This window comes from Conger conger, chromosome 16 (genome assembly GCF_963514075.1).
Source record: "Conger conger chromosome 16, fConCon1.1, whole genome shotgun sequence".
In the NCBI taxonomy this organism is placed as follows: Eukaryota; Metazoa; Chordata; class Actinopteri; order Anguilliformes; family Congridae; genus Conger; species Conger conger.
This window is the reverse complement of record NC_083775.1, coordinates 15,466,607-15,486,606: the sequence shown is the minus strand read 5'-3', so window position 1 is coordinate 15,486,606 and position 20,000 is coordinate 15,466,607. Positions and strand designations below refer to the sequence as shown.

The 20,000-nt window shown below is 48.5% G+C and overlaps 1 protein-coding gene across 4 annotated transcripts in view; it reads left to right on the top strand.

The window, feature by feature from the left end:
• The window catches only part of coro7 (coronin 7), a 148,039-nt gene extending 128,583 nt beyond the window's left edge, over positions 1–19,456 (top strand). The window contains exons 10-31 of one of the 4 annotated variants that reach the window (XM_061223924.1): positions 1,267–1,321; positions 2,104–2,161; positions 2,910–3,055; positions 3,649–3,744; positions 3,827–3,931; positions 4,805–4,961; positions 5,487–5,662; positions 6,054–6,162; positions 6,455–6,541; positions 7,320–7,462; positions 8,597–8,701; positions 9,091–9,176; positions 9,597–9,738; positions 9,941–10,030; positions 10,517–10,633; positions 11,601–11,736; positions 12,944–13,035; positions 13,718–13,804; positions 17,341–17,425; positions 17,556–17,692; positions 17,784–17,849; positions 19,266–19,456. In XM_061223924.1, coding sequence (XP_061079908.1) covers positions 1,267–1,321; positions 2,104–2,161; positions 2,910–3,055; positions 3,649–3,744; positions 3,827–3,931; positions 4,805–4,961; positions 5,487–5,662; positions 6,054–6,162; positions 6,455–6,541; positions 7,320–7,462; positions 8,597–8,701; positions 9,091–9,176; positions 9,597–9,738; positions 9,941–10,030; positions 10,517–10,633; positions 11,601–11,736; positions 12,944–13,035; positions 13,718–13,804; positions 17,341–17,425; positions 17,556–17,692; positions 17,784–17,849; positions 19,266–19,373 — 2,383 coding nt within the window. In that variant the 3' untranslated portion in view covers positions 19,374–19,456. Of the gene's footprint in view, positions 1–1,266; positions 1,322–2,103; positions 2,162–2,909; positions 3,056–3,648; positions 3,745–3,826; positions 3,932–4,804; positions 4,962–5,486; positions 5,663–6,053; positions 6,163–6,454; positions 6,542–7,319; positions 7,463–8,596; positions 8,702–9,090; positions 9,177–9,596; positions 9,739–9,940; positions 10,031–10,516; positions 10,634–11,600; positions 11,737–12,943; positions 13,036–13,717; positions 13,805–14,123; positions 16,277–16,721; positions 16,870–17,340; positions 17,426–17,555; positions 17,693–17,783; positions 17,850–19,265 lie in introns of those variants that run through there. The other 3 variants (XM_061223922.1, XM_061223921.1, XM_061223923.1) reach the window with 3 other exon arrangements.
• The last annotated feature ends 544 nt before the right edge of the window (positions 19,457–20,000 follow it).

Here is a 20,000-nt window from a genome sequence, read left to right as displayed (position 1 = left end):
TGTGAGTGTGAGTGTGAGTGTGAGTGTGTGTGTGTGTGTGTGTGTGTGTGTGTGTGTGTGTGTGTGAGTGTGTGAGTGTGTGAGTGTGTGTGTGTGTGTGTGTGTGTGTGTGTGTGTGAGAGAGAGAGAGAGCATGTGTATGTGTGTGTGATTGTGTATTCATGTGAGTGAGTGAGTGAGTGAGTGAGTGAGTGAGTGAGTGAGTGAGTGAGTGAGTGAGTGAGTGAGTGAGTGAGTGAGTGAGTGAGTGAGTGAGTGAGTGAGTGAGTGAGAGTGTGTATTCATGTGTGTGTGTGAGATTGTGTATGTGCGTGTGTAACTCTGGTTGCTGAGTTACAGGGTTGAGCGTTGAAATCCATGTGCGGTGCAGCAAATATAAAACTTCATTATATGTGCAGCTTTCATGAGTGCAGTAACTCTTTTTCCCCGGACTCATTTATTTTGTCTGCGGTTCTCCTTGAGTGAGCAAACAAAATACTACACGTTTCTGCTCCTTTAGTTTTTCGCTCTGGTCAAAGCGAGCGTTCGGAGCAATGTTTACATTTTCTCGCTCAGTTTATTTTCTCCTCGCTGTCTCACTGACACATTGCCCTCCCTGCGAGTGTGGCCTTGTGATTGGCCGTGCTGGGCTGACCGGAGCCAGTGGGCTCCATTCACAAAGCGTTAGTCATCTGGAGTTTAGCAGTGTAGCTCCTGGCTCTTTCGTCCTTCACAAGAGTAGCCAGCAGTCAAAACTAAAACAAGAATTGTAAACAATACAAATTCACATCCTGCAGAGGAGATATTCACTTTTTTGATTATATGAAATGTGAACTTTAAAAAATATAGATGTGCTATACTTATAAACTCACATTTTCTAAGCATAGGAATGGTCCTGAAATATGAGTCTGTAATACTCAAAACTTAACGTTGGCGATATATTCCGGACACTGTGTAAAATTATATTCCATATATTAGCCGTTTCAGTTTAACTTTGCAGAAAAAAAGTGCGGGGTTGGTGTGTTCCCGCAGAGAAACACTGAAACGGCAACCTTTCATATTGTAGGTCTACGACCCCATCTAGTGGTCGCAAGTGGTAACTACTGTAATCGTTCTAAATGAACGGCTGATTAACATCTGTGCCCTGCAGCCAAAAAAAGTAGATGAATAATTCTTCAAATATTTGCCTCACGCCTTCTACTCTCTCATGATTTTTTCTAGAATTGTGCAAAAGTTTAAAGTTGGAAAAGTAATTCTCTCCTTCTCTCTTTCCCTCTTTTTCCTCAGCACCCTGATCCCTCTGTTTGACCCCGACTCTGGCCTCCTGGTGGTGTCTGGAAAGGTAAGGGTTGAAGAGTTTATTCATTACCCTCCGAACCCCGAATCTCTGTGTCAGGAAGCCAACTGCTGCTATTTTAGCCAAATAAACATACCCAAAGTCTGCACAATATAAGGAATATAGATCATTACATTTATACATTACTTGACACTCAAAGCGCTTACAGTGATAAGGGGGGAACTCACCTCAAACACCACCAATGTGTAGCACCCACCTGGGTGATGCACGGCTGCCATTTTGCGCCAGAACGTTCACCACACACCAGCTGAGGTGGAGATGGAGAGAACGATGTTTTTTAAATGTGAACCACTATGTTCACATGTGAAAACAAAACATGTGACTTGAAATCCAGACTTATGACTTCTATGCCCTGCAGCTGAGCTGGAGGTGAAGCAGGAGGATATGAAATAGAAGGAGAAAGAGAAGGGGGTTCCCCGCCTGGTGTCCTGGCTAAATTCCCAGTATTATCTGTCAGAGACACGGCACTGGAATAATGCCACTTGTATTTCGACATTTTTCTTTGGAAAAAAAACCCCCCATTTCAATCAGCGCCCTTCTAAATCCTGCACCTCTCTCACCAGTGCACCCCTGTGGAGCTCCCGTCCTCTTCTTGAGGGCTTGGAGGCCTCGGAGCCTGCAGGTCGTGGGTTCGGGTCCGGGGTCCGCTAGTCCAGGAAATAGACAGCTGTATTTGATTGGGTGGAGAAAGTCATGTGACGTGAGCTTGCGCTATCTGATTGGTGCAGGGGGTGTAAAGGCTGACTGTGTACATCCTCCTCCCACAGGGTGACAGTGTGATTGACTGCTTCGAACTGAACGACTCGGAGCCCTACTTCTCTCAAGGTGAGACCCCCGCTCCCACACATACGCTGTACCGCCATTCTGCAAAATTTTCCACATTTCTCCCTCTCCGCTCTGTCTCTCTGCTGTCTCCCTCGAGGGTTGTTTTCCTGCTCATTCCCCTTGCTATCTCACTCTAGTCTCTCTCTCTCCCTCTCTCTCTCTCACTTTCTCTGCCTCCCCCCACATTCTTTCACACCCTCCTTCACTGTTCTGCTGTTCTTTTCTCTCCATCCGACTCATTCCCTCTGTCTCTTTCTCTCTCTCTCTCCCTCTCTGTTTCTCCTGCCCACTCTCTCCTCTTACTGTCTGTGTACATTCAGTTCAGTTCAGTTCAGCTTTACCAAAGACCGAAGAAAATCCAGCATATTAAGCAGCTGAAATAATAATATATGTGAGGTGGGAGAATTAATTAAGAATTGAATAATTGTCAATGTGCAAAAGCAAACATGAATCAATTTTTTTTTATGAACTGTCACCCACTCTCTCCCTCTCCTTCTCCCCTCTCTCGCTCTCTCTCTGTCTCTCTCTCTGTCTCTCCCCCTACCTCTCTCTCCCTCTCCCTGTCCCCTCTCTTTCTCTCTCTCTCTCTCTCTGTCTTACCCTCTCCCTCTCTCTCTCTCTCTCCCCCTCCCTCTCTCTCCCTCTCCCTCCCTCTCTCTCCCCCTCTCTCCCTCCCTCTCTCTCCCCCTCTCTCCCCCTCCCTCTCTCCCTCTCTCTCCCTCCCTCTCTCTCTCCCTCTCTCTCTCAGTGAGTCACTGTCTGACGGAGGCGCCCTCGCGCGGCGTTGCCATGGTGCCCAAGCTGGCTCTGGACGTGAGCTCCTGTGAGGTGCTGAGGGTGCTGCAGCTGACCGACAGCTTCATTGTGCCCGTCAGCTACCAAGTGCCCCGCAAGGTCAGCGACCTTTCACCTCCGACCCCGCACTTTTTAACAACGCATTTTACAGGATGCCTTCACAAAGACGTCTTACAGGACGACAGGAAGCGAGGAAAATGAGGAAAGGCCAGGCCTGAACCCCAAAAAAAACTCATGACACAAAAAACTCCTTTTGATACGAAAGGAAATCACTCAAACAGGGACAAGAAATGTATGCACACACACACACACACACACACACACACATAAGAAAGCCTCCCCGTGATTGCCATTTGTCAGTAACTCAATGATAAAAAAAATAGGTAAAATACCCAATGATGTTTGTCAGTTAATGTACCATTAGATCCCCAGAAGCCATTATATTTAGTCTCTCCGTCTCAATTAAGCCCACTGACCTCTTCAGCAGGCCGTATACAGACATAGAAAGCTACATTCACCCATTCATCCATTCTGTGGGTTCATTCTGCCTGGCTAGCTGCGTAGACGTCTTTTAACCGCTTCCTACCAAGCCGAGAGGTGCCCTCCTGGATTGACCCGCGACCAGATTCGTCGAGTGTTTGCGTGTCGGTGTCGTTTGTTAAAGGCGTGTAAAGAGCTCCCGTGTCTCTCAGGCAGGGCAGGACTTCCACGCAGACCTGTACCCAGACACCCTGGGGCAGACGGCCGCCATGTCTGCAGAGGAGTGGTGGCAGGGCGAGAACCGGCAGGTACGACACGTTCGATCACGTGACCCGAAGCCGCCTATCCCGAAGCCTCACTAACTCGGCGTCCAATCGCAATCGTCCTCAGGTGCAGAGGGTCAGCCTGCACCCAGACAAGCGGCCGAAGCCCGGCGCCACGGCAACCAAGAAAGAGCCTGCTAAGAGGGAACCGTCGAGTGGGAGGAGCAAAGAGGTGAGTGACAGGGTGTCAGGCCTGATACGTGAAGGCATGTCTTAAGTCCTCACAATCCTTCTCTCTTGGCGATTTTGCAAGGTGGACAGTCCTGGCTATCACACTGCCATTATGATGTACAGCGCAGACTGAAGACCCATCTCTTCAGGCTACACCTTTCCCTCCCCAACTCACAATCACTGTGATTAGCCTTAGACCGTAATGGCACTTATGTATAGATATCGTTACTTGTATAGGTATTGTTGTTTTTATTGGCTGTTGTTGTATTCTAGCTGCCAACAGTGGTATGCTAGTTTGAATGTTGATTGTACTCTTCAAGGGTTCTGAATTTCTGTATGTTTACACTAGGACTCGGAACTGTACTGTCCTCTCAGGTCTACTTTTGCACTTGTTCTTGTGATTGATTTGCACTTTGTTGTACGTCGCTCTGGATAAGGGCGTCTGCTAAATGCCACGTAATGTAATGTAATGTAATGTACAGTATTTTGAAAATGCCATGCTAGTTTTCATGTTTTAACGTTTTAGATCTTTATTATTAGTTCATTGTTTTGCGTTCTTTTTCTCTTTTTAAACGTTTGTTGACATAGATTTTTGTCAAAGGATTTGCAAATGTTTCTTTCTGCAAAAATGGGGGGGGGGTTAAGGAGAGAAAAATGCCTCAGGTACGCTTAAAGCTGTATCTTTTAATTGAGGAAAACCGGTCACATCAGAAGACAGAGACAAACGCTTCAGTGTGAAATATAAAGAACAAGACGAGGCCTCCGTGTAGAAACGCATTGTCAAGCTGATGAGGATCACAGGCCTTGGCTATATTGCCCTTAAAGGGACTGTGATGAACAGGGAAATATTAAAGTCCATCTCCCTCCCCGCCAGCAGGAGGCGCCCGCGGGCTGCTCCTCCTCCAGCAGTCCCATGACCACGCCCAGCAGCAGCGCCGCTCCCTCCCGCTCGCCCTCCTCCACCAGCGGCCTGTCCTCCGGCTTCCTGCCCAGCCCCAGCCAGAGCACCAAGGCCATACAGAGCATGCTGGGTAATCCGCCCGTCCCTGCGCTCCGATTGGTGCAGGCTTTCTGAGGGAGCCGTGGTCATCGCCGCTGCACGACCCCAATTCGCGCTGTACTCGACTCTGAGCCGGAGCACGTGACCCTTATATTTGTGTTATTGTGACGGCACCGAACATTCACTTTTTTTAAGGAGAGCAGGTTATCCACCCCCATTTAATGTAAAAATAAATAAATAAATAAACTATTCAGACTCGGAAAAAGCTGAGAGGGAAACGGAAAGTTCCAGAACGAGTAACAGAAAAGAGTCACAGCGTAAAAGTGTCATGGCAGGGGATTTAGCTCCCTAACGTGCAGGGGGATTTGTCTTTGGCTTTGGTCTACAGGTCTCACCATCATTCAGACATTTTTTGTATTATTCTTTGCTTTCATTTGCTTGTAACTCACACAAGTACTTCCGAGCGATAATAGCCTCTATTGTCAGGGAAGCCCTTTAACGGTGATCTAAATCGAAACAAGTTTTCTGCAGCTCCTTCTCTCTCCGGGCTTTGTAGGGCCCAGCTCTAAGTTCCGGCACATCCAGGGTCACGTCCTGCACCGGGACACCCACTTCACCAACCTGCGGGGCCTGAACCTGACCACCCCCGGGGAGAGCGACGGCTTCTGTGCCAACAGCGAGCGCGTGGCCGTGCCCCTCGCCATCTCAGGGGGCCAGATCGGCGTGTTCGAGGTACGGAGTGCATTTCGTCTGTGTCTGGCGGTTTTCAGTCTCTCTCATCTGGCCAACCCAGATACAGTGAGCACCTTGTGAGTGAGTGAGTGTGGTCGTTTTGAGATCATCCCTTGACTGTGAAATGAATGCAGTAGTTTTGAGATGCTCCCTTGAGCATCAAATGGATGTTGTAGTTTTGAGATGCTCCCTTGAGTGTAAAATAAATTTGGTTGTTTTGAGACACTCCCTTGAGTGTAAAATGAATGTGGTAGTTTTGAGACACTCCCTTGAGTCTAAAATGAATGTGGTAGTTTTCAGATGCTCTTTTGAGTCTAAAATGAATGCTGTAGTTGTGAGATGCTCCCTTGAGCTCCCCTTGTTTCCTGGTAACCGTGCCCCCCTCCCTCAGCTGTCCCAGCCCGGGAAGCTGCCCGACACGGCCCTGCCCACCATCCAAAACAGCGTCAACGTCGCAGACCTCTGCTGGGACCCCTTCGACACCCACAGACTGGCAGTGGGTAAGGGAGTGTGTGTGTGTGTGTGTGTGTGTGTGTGTGGAGGTGTGTGTGTGTGTGTGTAGAGATGTGTCAGTGTGTGTAAATGTGTGTCTGTGTATGTGTAGAAGTGTGTGTGTGTGTAGAGGTGTGTAAATGTGTATGTACATATGTCTGTGTAAATGTGTGTGTGTGTGTGTGTAGAGCTGTGTCAGTGTGTGCAAATGTGTGTGTGTGTGTGTGTGTGTGTAGAGGTGTGTAAATGTGTGTGTGTGTAGAGCTGTGTCAGCGTGTGTAAATGTGTGTGTCTCTGCAGCGGGGGAGGATGCTAAGATCCGGGTGTGGCAGGTGCCCAAGGGAGGCCTGGTGGAGATGCTGACGGAGCCAGACTGTGTTCTACGGGGTGAGGAGGGGCTGGGACCTGGGTGGAGGGTCGGAGGCAGGGGTACCTGTGTGTGGGGGGGGTATGAGGGTCGGGGAGGTCTGAGGAGGGGGTACCTGTGTGTGGGGGGGTATGAGGGTCGGGTGTCTGGAGGGGGTACCTGTGTGTGGGGGGGTATGAGGGTCGGGGAGGTCTGAGGAGGGGGTACCTGTGTGTGGGGGGGTATGAGGGTCGGGGAGGTCTGAGGAGGGGGTACCTGTGTGTGGGGGGGTATGAGGGTCGGGTGTCTGGAGGGGGTACCTGTGTGTGGGGGGGTATGAGGGTCGGGGAGGTCTGAGGAGGGGGTACCTGTGTGTGGGGGGGTATGAGGGTCGGGGAGGTCTGAGGAGGGGGTACCTGTGTGTGGGGGGGTATGAGGGTCGGGGAGGTCTGAGGAGGGGGTACCTGTGTGTGGGGGGGTATGAGGGTCGGGTGTCTGGAGGGGGTACCTGTGTGTGGGGGGGTATGAGGGTCGGGGAGGTCTGAGGAGGGGGTACCTGTGTGTGGGGGGGTATGAGGGTCGGGGAGGTCTGAGGAGGGGGTACCTGTGTGTGGGGGGGTATGAGGGTCGGGGAGGTCTGAGGAGGGGGTACCTGTGTGTGGGGGGGTATGAGGGTCGGGTGTCTGGAGGGGGTACCTGTGTGTGGGGGGGTATGAGGGTCGGGGGGGTCTGAGGAGGGGGTACCTGTGTGTGGGGGGGTATGGGACCCGGGTGCAGGAGGTGAGGATGAGGAGGCGTGACGGTGCTCCGCTCTCCCAGGCCACACAGAGAAGATCTACTCGCTGCGCTTCCACCCCCTGGCGGCCGGCCTGCTGGCCTCCTCCTCCTACGACCTGTCCCTGCGGCTCTGGGACCTGGAGGCCGGGGAGGAGGTGAAGCAGCTGCGTGGGCACCAGGACCAGGTCAGGAGCTGTATCCACTCCTCCTCCATTCCCTCCATCCTCCTGTCCTTATCCACTCCTCCTCCATTCCCTCCATCCTCCTGTCCTTATCCACTCCTCCTCCATTTCCTTCCATCCTCCTGTCCTCATCCACTCCTCCTCCATTTCCTTCCATCCTCCTGTCCTCATCCACTCCTCCTCCATTTCCTTCCATCCTTGTGTCCTTATCCACTCCTCCTCCATTCCCTCCATCCTCTTGTCCTTATCCACTCCTCCTCCATTCCCTCCATCCTCCTGTCCTTATCCACTCCTCCTCCATTCCCTCATCCTCCTGTCCTCATCCACTCCTTCTCCATTTCCTTCCATCCTCCTGTCCTTATCCACTCCTCCTCCATTCCCTCCATCCTCCTGTCCTCATCCACTCCTCCTCCATTTCCTTCCATCCTCCTGTCCTTATCCACTCCTCCTCCATTCCCTCCATCCTCCTGTCCTTATCCACTCCTCCTCCATTCCCTCCATCCTCCTGTCCTTATCCTCTCCTCTTCCATTCCCTCCATCCTCCTGTCCTTATCCTCTCCTCCTCCATTTCCTTCCATCCTCCTGTCCTTATCCACTCCTCCTCCATTTCCTTCCATCCTCGTGTCTCTGTCGGACATGTACAGATCACAGTGTCTGAGCCCACATAAACCTATAAAATGTTTTTTCATCGCTCTCTCTGTGTACTCTGGTGAACCTCACTGTCAACAGGAAGGACAGGTCCGTGAGATTTAAAACCTGTTACTTTCGACCCCCCTAAAATGGAGGAGGGGACTATGTATAAAAATGGCTGTAATTCCTAAATGGTAAAAATCCAGTAATGAGACTCAAAAGTCTGCACTTTAACTACATAATGATTGTCTTATTTCGACAGTTTCTTTGCTGGAGTACAGAGTGAAAAAACACCCAAAAATGTGTCACTGTCCAAATACTTATGGACTGCACTGTTCGTCACATGATTCTTAACGTCAGCGGCGGGAACTCTTTGTGTTTTCTCAGTAGTCCTTCATCAGTATTCTCTCTGCTTAATTATTTCTCTCCCTTTCTTTCCCTCTCTTTCTCCCCTCCTCTTTATCTCCCCTTCTCTCTCTCCCTCTCTCCCTCCTTTCTTTCTGACAGATATTTGGGATGGCGTGGAGTCCGGACGGCCAGCTTCTGGCCACTGTGTGCAAAGATGGGAAAGTGCGCGTCTACGACCCGCGCAAGTCTGCCGAGCCCATAAGGGTGTGTAAAACAGCGCCCCCTACCTGCACGACTGACTAATGGCTTTCAGTCACGCCTGTTCTCTCTTACGGTCTTAAATACAGCAAGAATAAAAAAAACACCCTCTCATCCACACTCAACTACCTCTCTTCTCTCTCTCAAATTCGAAATCAAACGTGCTTTACTTAACTTCATTAGAGGTAATTGTGTAACAAATCACTCCACCAAGGTTAATGTATTGTCATGGCAAGCTGCAGCATTGCTGAGGCCACTGTAAAAGACAGTCCGCTTATTATAGTTGAACAGTTATTTATTATATTAGAATTATTAACACATCTGTCTTCCACCACCGCTCACATCTCTCTGTCACTTTCCACCTGCGCCCCTCTCCCCCCCTCTCTCCTCTGCAGGAGGGCCCCGGCCCCGAGGGCCACAGGGGGGCCCGGGTCGTGTGGGTGTGCGGGGGGCAGTACCTGCTGGTGTCCGGGTTCGACAGGTAAGGAGACGGAGGGGGGGTTGAGACAGTGACATCACGGCTGGTTCAGACCACTGTCCAGCAGCATCATATAGAGCTGTCATCTTGAACTTAGAGGATCAGTGAATACTACATTACATTACGTTACATGGCATTTAGCAGACGCTCTTATCCAGAGCGACGTACAACGAAGTGCAAATCAAACACAAAAATGTCAATGTGTAGTAACTTATGGCTCTCTGACACCTTCTGAAAAGTACTGAAGTAAAATGTCTTTGTTTTATTTCTTTTAAGGCATAAATGTCTCTGATTTGTAATTGAATATATGACATGTTCACATGACGTAAACAGATCAGAGTGCATGAGGTTACCTTGTAAAGCAGTCGTTCATTTAAAAGTGTCTGTCATGTAAAGGTAACGCCCCCCTTCCTCTCCCCCCAGCCGCAGTGAGAGACAGCTGTACCTGTACTCCTCCCAGTCCCTGTCCTCCGGTCCCGTGGCCACCACCTCCACCGACGTCTCCCCCTCCACCCTCATCCCCTTCTACGACCCGGACACCAGCGTGCTCATCCTCACCGGAAAGGTAGGCTGACCCTGCTCTCCCGGAGCTCTCCGGGGACGCAGTGAGGGACTCCGGACACACGGGGGCGCTCTTAATGTCTGCTTTCAGTAGAACGGTGCCGTTTTCTTTTCAGTTATTGGTTGTGATAACGAAGGAAGCGATAACTGCCCACACTGCGGTTCTGAAACGCATGCTGCGTGTGTGTGTGTGTGTGCTCTTACAGGGCGATACGCGCGTGTACATCTATGAGATTGAGCCAGAAGCTCCCTACTTCATGGAGTGCAGCTGCTTCAGTTCTACTGAGCCACACAAGGTAATACAGGCTTTCCCTTTCCGGTTCCTTTCTCTGTCTCCGCTCTTCCTGTTTCTCTCTGTCTCTGTCTCTTCCTGTTCCTGCCTGTCTCTGTCTCTTCCTGTTTCTCTCTGTCTCTGTCTCTGTCTCTTCCTGTTCCTGCCTGTCTCTGTCTCTGTCTCTTCCTGTTTCTCTCTGTCTCTGTCTCTTCCTGTTTCTCTCTCTCTCTGTCTCTGTCTCTTCCTGTTCCTGCCTGTCTCTTCCTGTCTGTCTCTGTCTCTTCCTCTTCCTGTCTGTCTCTGTCTCTTCTTCTTCCTGTCTGTCTCTGTCTCTGTCTATTCCTGTTCCTGCCTGTCTCTGTCTCCTCCTGTTTCTTCCCGCCTGTGCATCTCAGTCCATTTCAGAACCTTGACGTCGCTATTTCATTCCGTAACTAACCGATGACATCATAAAGATGCGGACGGGGTGTTGGCGGTGTGACACCTTCCTGTTTCCTGTGCCGCGCAGGGCATGTCCTTCCTGCCGAAGACGGAGTGTAATGTGCCCGACGTGGAGATCGCCCGGGCTCTGCGCCTCACCAAGACCACCATCGAACCCGTGGCCTTCAGGGTGCCTCGCGTCAAGGTGACTCCTGCAGCAAGAGCACCCCTGCTGGCCACTTTGAGATGGCGGTCGGTCACGGGCACCCATTTTCAGTATAATCAACATCGCGGTTATATTTTCTCCCTGATGATTTCAGTGGCAAATATGGGTATTTGCCGAAAAATCTTAGTAAATTCTGTTTTGACTATCGGTCCAAACGTTTTGGTACACTTTACTCAGGTTTTCTTACTGTTTCTAATGACATTCAAGCAGTTTAACTTCTGTAAATAACCTCAAATTTCACAAGGAAAGAAGTGAATAAGCAGCAGGTTAGGACCTTTTACTTCACTGGACAGTGGCCTAGATTGCGGAGTTCATAGAAAAGCCACATTTGGCAAAAATAAACAGCTGAACAAATTCTTTCCGTTTTCCAACAAGAGAAGTAAAATTGAGCGGGAAGAATCGGACAGAAAGGTCGAGGATAAGCAACCCACAAGTGCAGCACATCTGTGGGAATTATTGTGCCGGCTGTGAACTTTCAGAACCATACGACTGCTCTTGTAGAAAAACGGCATGAATATGCTTAGCGGTTGACTGCAAAAGGTGCTGACGCTTTTGTTAATCTAAGATTTAGAGATTTTGTTTATTTGAATTTTTTCATCTCTTGAAAAAATTGCTTGAAAAGCTCGACCTGTAGTATATGTAGCTTCATTAGTTAGCAGATGACCATCTGCTCCAGAGAACAACATCCACCCCCCTGTTGATTGATAAGAGTGTGTGTGAGAAGTTCCATTGCTTGGGAACCGTGGTCTTTAGCTTGGCCAGGAAAGCCGGTCACCTCCCTGGCTGTGCCGTGCAGGTGGGGAGAGCCTTGGTTCGAAACCACAGCACTCCTACGACCATTGCACAATGCCCTGCCTGACACTGTGTACACTTGTGCGTAGCCACACTGACCTGGCCGAGTTTCCACGGTGAGTCAGCGTCTTTCCCGCTCTGCTCCGCCCTGCAGAAAGAGTTCTTCCAGGACGACTTGTTCCCGGACACGGAGGTGTGGTGGGAGGCCGCCATGACCGCCTCCGCCTGGCTCTCCGGCTCCAACGGACAGCACCGCAAACTGAAACTGCGGCCCAAAGACATGGCCCCCGGTACTGAACCCACACACACGCACACACACACACCCCGCTGGGTACTGCACTGAACCCCCACACACACACACACACACATACACACACACACGCACACACACACACACGCACACACACACACACACACGCACACACACACACACACACACACACACATACACACACACGCACATACACACACACGCACACACACACACACACACGCACACACACACACACACACACACACACACACATACACACACACCTCGCTGGGTACTGTACTGTACCCACACACACACACACACACACACACACACACACACACACACACACACACACACCCCCCGCTGGGTACTGCACTGAACCCCCCCCCCACACATACACACACACACACACACCTCGCTGGGTACTGTACTGTACCCACACACACACACACACACACACACCCTGCTGGGTACTGTACAGTACCCACACACACACACACACCCTGCTGGGTACTGTACTGTACCCACATCTACACACACACAAACACACACACACCCTGTCGGGGACGGAGACTGGTTCTCCACACTATGACCTCATTTACATTACTGTGCATTTGGGAAACAAGGTTCCTCTGTGAAGGTGGATGTCTGCCAGCTCCCAACGCTCAGATTGCACAGGTCATTGAAGTCCTTCAAAGTTTTCAAAAGATTTTGAATGTATAAAAGTCAAGGTTTGAATTTAACAGAGAGTACTTGAATTGTGCTTTTGTGTTGGCTTACTTTATAAAAGAGCTCTCATTTGAAGCGACTATGTGTTGTGGATCAGGATGTCAACATTCTTACAAAGCACAGTGCACTGTTTACTGTGTCACAGAGTTTCAGAAAAGGTGTTGCTGAGAAAAACAAATTCAAAGTTATTTCCTTGAATTTTGCTATAGAAATACCGTTGCGACCCTGAAATTGAAAGAATGGTCATACTGGTCCCACCCCTGTTAGACATTAACTACAAGAAGGAGGTTATGGTAGAATTTTAACTACACTGGCCTGGCCAGTTGACATTTGTCCTGAACTTAAGTGTGTTTTGTTAGTTTTAGTGATTTGTGTATGTGAAGAAAAAAATAGTAATATTGATTTTGTTGTTAGTCAAAGGTATTCTCTGTGTGACTCCTCTGTCTGCCTGTCTGTCTGAACGTCTGTCTGCCTGTCTGTCTGCCCGTCTGTCTGCCTGTCTGTCTGAGCAGTGAGTGAGGCTCCCAAAGAGGCCCCAGTGAGGAAGTACATGCCCTCGTCATACTACCTGGAGGAGAAGACTGATGAGCAGAAGAAGGAGGAGGTATGGTGGAGACCCACAGTGAGGAGAGTCTGACACTCTGATACTAAAGTGTGACAGTCTGATACTAAAGTGTGACACTCTGATACTAAAGTGTGTCAGTCTGATACTAAAGTGTGTCGGTCTGATACTAAAGTGTGACAGTCTGATACTAAAGTGTGTCAGTCTGATACTAAAGTGTGTCAGTCTGATACTAAAGTGTGTCAGTCTGATACTAAAGTGTGACAGTCTGATACTAAAGTGTGTCAGTCTGATACTAAAGTGTGACAGTCTGATACTAAAGTGTGACAGTGAGTGGAGTGTGGGGTGTGGAGTGTGGAGTGGGGTGGAGTGTGGAGAGTGGAGTGGAGGGTGGAGTGGAGTGGAGTGTGGGGTGGGGTGGAGTGTGGAGAGTGGAGTGTGGAGTGGAGTGTGGAGTGGGGTGGGGTGGAGTGTGGAGTGGAGTGTGGAGTGGAGTGTGGAGTGGGGTGGGGTGGAGTGTGGAGAGTGGAGTGTGGAGTGGAGTGTGGAGAGTGGAGTGGAGTGGAGAGTGGAGTGGAGTGTGGAGTGGAGTGGAGTGGAGTGTGGAGTGGAGTGTGGGGTGTGGAGTGGAGTGGAGTGTGGAGTGGAGTGTGGAGTGGAGTGTGGAGTGGAGTGGAGTGTGGAGTGGAGTGTGGGGTGGAGTCTAATGGATGGTGTGTTGCAGCTGCTCAGTGCCATGGTGGCCAAACTGGGGAACAGAGAGGACCCACTGCCACAGGAGTTATTTGAGGGAGTGGATGAGGATGAGTGGGTAAGGAGCACACACACACGCACACACGCATGCACACACATACATACATACACACACGCATACACATACACACACATGCATACATATACACACACACATACACACACATACACACGCCCGCACACACACGCGCGCGCACACACGCACACATACATACATACACATGCACATACACACACTCATGCACACACAAATACAAACACGTGCGTATGCACATATTAGCAATATGCACACACTAAACATGCATGTACACTCACGTCTGTATCTTAGTAACAGTAACACACAGTAACACTGTCCTGTATGTGTGTGTGTTTTTCAGGATGATTAGAGGAGCCTGTTTACCACCAGGTCCAGTCAGGGTGCCAAAAGCAGCCCCCCAGAGAGAGGAGGGGGGTCTGGAAAACACGCCATTCCTGTGTGCCGAAACCTCGACACGCCACACACACCTCACACAGCACACACACTTCACACAGCACACACACACACACCTCACACCACACACACACACACACACCTCACACACCACACACAGAGCTTCCTTTTACCTGATATCCACGATCCACACTCCAATCTCAGCAAAACCAGTGCAACCAGACATCCCCATAGCTTACATTACATTACATTACATTACATTTCAGTTATTTAGCTGACGCTTTTATCCAAAGCAACTTAAACTTGATTTGACAAAGCAGAGCCAATCCCCCCCTGGAGCAATGTGGGCTTAAGGGCTTTGCTCCAGGGCCCTACAGCTGCACTTATTATGGTTACATGAGGGTTTAAACCACCAATCTTCTGGGTTGCAAGATAAGCAACTTCGCCACTAGGCTATAGGCTGACCCCAGTGTGCAGGCCGTACCACCTCAATGTGCTGTAGCACCTCACCTGCAACGCACAATCGCCCCAAACGTCTTTACAACTGGACATCCCTGCCACCTCAACGTCCCCGCAACGCACAATCGCTCAAATGTCTTAACTGGAGAAGTCTGAACGACCGGAGAGAAACGGACAGTTCAGACGCGCAGCAAAGAGCACACTTGAACAGAAACAGGGTTAGGGTCGGAGCAGAGCTGCTGGTTATTCTGTAGCCAGGCTCGACTGCTCCGTCAAAACTCAACTGGAATCAGGTCACTTCTACGTTCTGAAAGAGTTTGAATTTTTTATAGTGCACTCCTTCTGTGAAAAGAACCTCTCCTTGAAATGCTAATTTGTGAGATTGCTTCCTGATATTATCCCCCCCCCCCCATAAAAACAAAACAAAAAACACCACACCCACCAACCACACTCACATATCAACTTGCAGCAGTCAGACTGGCTGTCACTCAACATGACTCATTCACACTTACCCAATTACTAACTTTACTGCTCAGTGACATCATAGAGGGGCATGGCCCCTGACTCTGGAATATTTTCTTCTTTTTTTTTCTTTTTTTTTCCAAAACCCATGTTTGACTCGGAACCTAGAGTCTAAGATCAAATGACATAATTTCTTAGGGAAAGTTAAGGGCAAATTCATTACATTTTCAACAAAGGTCAATAAGGGTAGCAGACTGCGTTTATAAAAAGAAACCACAGTCTGATTGATTACACAGGCAACCTCCTCAGCAATGCTAGACCATTCACCTAGTCTTCGTTTATTATATCTCAGTCGGGTGATCCTGAAAGATGGCAGGAATTATTTGACTATCTGTGGGGATCAGGGTTGGGGGCTCGTTTCTGTACGGATAATCGTGTTTGTCAGAGTGGCGTTTGGTTCACGTGTCAGTCGCAGTGACTCCTGTGGTTTAATATTGATATTATGTGTTGCCTCTGAATCCACTCTCTCCCTTTGGGAGTTTTGTCAGGGCATTTTTATCTTTCAGAAATCTTCCAGGTTTTACACCGTGGCAATTGCACGCTCCTTTTTATATGCTGTATATGTTTAACTGGAATCTCTGTTCTTTCTAACAGTCAGTGACAGTTGGAGACATTCCTTGTTTGAGGGACACATTCTTTGACTTTTTACAAATTTGATATAGATAGCATTCTTTTTCTTTTCCTTTATGTAACACAGTATTGATAATTATTCTGTGCAATCAGTTTAAATCCAGGATTTATTTTTCATCAGGGCTACAAAACAGGGCAATACTTAGAAAATGTTTTCAACTAATCATGTTTACAAAAAAAAAAGAGAGAGACTGGAATTAGTGTACAGTGTGTGGCATGGCATGGTACGTACAGTATATTCTGTAGCAATTAGATGTTCAACACGCACACACACCTGTGACACCTTGTGTGACGTGTCAGTCTGTAATGTGTGTCTGTCTCACTTGTGCCTCCTCCATTCTCACTAATGTCTTGTGTCACGTGTTCTACCTGGGGAAACTAACGTACACAAAATAATCTTTTTTACTTGGAATAATGTTTCTTTTCTCCTCTTTGTCTTTAGAAGTTAAGTGGGAATGTTGCCTTTCAATAAATACCTTTTGAAAACAACCCATGTGTATTATTATTATTATTTTATTATTATTATGAGTAATAATTAATTAAGGCGGCACGGATGGTGCAGTGGGCAACACTGCCGCGTCACAGCAAGGAGGTCCTGGGTTCGAATCCCCGTCGGCCGGGGCCTCTCTGTGCGGAGTTTGCATGTTCTCCCCGTGTCTGCGTGGGTTTCCTCCGCGTACTCACTGCGATGGACTGGCGACCTGTCCAGGGTGTATTCCTGTCTTTCGCCCAATGTATGCTGGGATAGGCTCCAGCCCCCCTGCGACCCTGTTCAGGATAAGCGGGTTAGGATAATGAATGAATGAATAATTAATTAATTACTGGTACTGGTCGTGTGCGCGAATCGTATTTGGACTGGTTTACGGTGTAATTTTAGCTTCCTGCCAGTATGCGGCGGTATTTTTCCTATATGTCTTGCGCAGCATCAATTACAATTTTGATCTCGATGGTCCGAACGTGCTCCTTGAACTTTCACACCGCATTCACCTTGATAGTTATAACATTACATGTGAGCTGTGCTATCTGTTTCTTGTAAGCTATTTCGACGATATTACAGTCGATCGGCGGAGGGACAAGCCATGGTTTGTGTGTTCTGCTTTTTTAGCGCAATAGAAAACAGTTACATTGATATTTAGAAGCGTGTGTTCGGAATACACTTTACCTTATATTAACGATTTGTCTTGATCGTGTCGAGATCGCTTATTTGCTCAGTTCTTGGGACTGTTAGTCGTGTGTGTTGGGTGTCCGCATTGCCGCATTCGCCAGTTTATTTACAGTGCCCTGTCAAGATGGCAGGTATTTCAATCCCAGGCTGATGGACCCAAATGTTAAACATGACATTGTTTAGCAGGTTAGCTAGCTATGAAGTATAGCGTTGGTTAACGTTACCATTATCGTTTTAACTGTTTTTTTGTTTTGTTTTTGTTTTTGTTTTTTCAGACCAGTGCGGTATGATTGCACATGAATTTAGACATTCCTTGTGTAACTCGCTAGTTAACTGCGTAAGTGTGATCACTGAGCGTTTCACGTTAGCCAATTCGTCTTGTTTGCAGGCTCGGTACCTGGCGCAGATTGTTGTGATGGGCGTGCAGGTGGTGGGACGCGCATTTGCACGAGCGTTGCGACAGGAATTCGCAGGTGATCTCATTTGCATTTCCTAGTGAAGGTTTGTGTCGAAGGTTTGTGTCGACGGTTTGTTTTGGACTGCGAAGTGGCCACCCTTAATCCAGTGTATTAAAAGTACAGAACGCCCCCTCACTGTGTTTAGCCAGTAAAGCGGCGGCGGAGGCCAGGGGTCGGTCGGGACAGCAGTCTGCAGCAGCCACCACCATCTCCGGCATGAGCTTGCAAGAGGCCCAGCAGATTCTCAACGTGTCCACCCTCAGCCCAGAGGAAATACAGCAGGTATGAAAAAGTTGAGACACCGTCTTTGACTCTGGCATATGCACACCCTCAGACTTGTCTCATTCAACCTGTTTTCTCTTTTGCCGAACAGAGCTACGAGCATCTTTTTAAAGTCAATGACAAGACAGTTGGCGGGTCCTTCTATCTACAGTCTAAGGTAAGATGTCGTCACGGAAATGGAGATCATTTGGGCAGAATTTTACGGATATTCGATGGTCCCTGTCTGCTTGTCTACACAACCTAAATTATTGGGGTCAGATACAACCATTTTGGTCATTAACTGGCTGCTCAGACGTCTTAACACTTCTCCCTAAATATAGCTAAAGAATAGCCATCAGGAGACTGTGTACATGGGCCTTATAGGCAGTTTAATTGTCTTTGGAGAGGCAGCCTGTTCTGGGTGGCTTACCATGTTCACTGTCTGTGGCACGTGCAGTAGAAATGTACATCCTAATCTTTGCCGGATTTTGTCAAACTGCAAACCCTCTTATCCTTACCTGCAGCCATGGTACTATAATACAATGAGGTTGATTTGTCCATGTGGCCGACTCAAAGATAATTTGTTTTATCCATCCATCCATCCATCCGTTATCTTAACCCACTTATCCTGAACAGGGTCGCAGGCGGGCTGGAGCCTATCCCAGCATACATTGGGTGAAAGGCAGGAATACACCCTGGACAGGTCGCCAGTCCATCGCAGGGCACACACACCATTCACTCACACAGTCATACCCACGGGCATTTTAGACTCTCCAGTCAGCCTAACCTGCATGTCTTTGGACTGTGGGAGGAAACCGGAGTACCCGGAGGAAACCCACGCAGACACGGGGAGAACATGCAAACTCCACACAGAGAGCCCCCGGCTGACCGAGATTCGAACCCAGGACCTCCTTGCTGTGAGGCGGCAGTGCTGCCCACTGCACCATCCGTGCCTCCACATTTGTTCATCATTTGTCCCCAAATACATCCACACAATCCGTATGTAGGGGATGCTCATGTAAATGAAGTTGCCTTGAAGTTGTGATGTCACAAAATTACGCTCTTTTGCTTCAGCACAGCTCACCTTGTCTCCTGCTCCTGTTGAAGCTCATGTGAAGTGCTGGAGAATGGACATGTAAAACTGGATAGATTGTTTTTGGTACATAAAACCACACAAACCTAGTCTTACGGATACCAGGACCTACAATAAAAGCCTGGAAATATGGGACCTTAAAATTGCTTGGCATGGCACGGTTGCATTGCGCACCAGTGACCCCTGCTGGTTGATCGGGAGCCTGCAGTTCTGCCTGTTAAGATGCAGTCTTCCTCCAGCTCATGTCTGTGGGACCGTGGCCTCTCAACTGCAGTTGCTATTAGTGTTGCAGTGAGCGCGAATTTGGTGTTCCGCACTGAGGGAGAAATGTATAGTACAGAAAACTGCTAAATGTTTATCTGATTATGTAGCCGTTTATAATCTGTTAACCCCACCTTTTTTAAGAGCTCCTCTTTAATGGCCGAGAAGACTGTTGTGGCTGTAATGAGTATCCCATAATCCCTCCCGCCGGTCTTGACAGTCCTGCGCGTGTATCTGCAGGTGGTCCGGGCGAAGGAACGGCTGGTCGACGAGCTCGGCTTTCAGAAACAGGACGGACCCCCGTCGCAAGATCAACAACAACAACAACGGCCAAATCCCGAAACCTGAGTCTGAACCTCCAAACTTCCCCAATCCTGTCCCCCTTCCTCTGTAAATGAAACTCCCAATAAAGTCCTCCCCCCTTTCTCTCACTGCGTGTCCTTTTCATGCACACACACACACACACACACGCACACACGCAAAAAGACCGCAAGAAACTTATCAAATGAGACTTTATTAAACTTTTTTTTTTTGTTTGTTTCCTCTCATTGACATGGTCATCATGGTCATAATAAACGTCCTCTAAAACAGGAGCACACAGCTATGTTGTACCAATTGGAGACTTTTACAACTCTAAAATTCTGCACGTTCGGCCTCAGAACGTGGTGCCGGGAAAATATATATTTATATATATTTATATATTCATATTTCTTATACTGTATATTTTCTACATTTTTACCTATAATAGAAGGCACTTGGAACCATTACAAATACTGATATTAATATATCTCAAAATGTGCAAAAAAAAAAAAAAAAAAAACTTGGATACTGGCCTTCGCTGGCCTTAGTCTATAGTATTAACCCTTTGTGCAGTGCTGTGGCACTTTAACCAGTGTCCCTCACTCACCAAACTGCCCACTAATTTCATTTACATCACTCTAGTGCCCTGTCGTGTTCATTTATTAGCTTAGAATT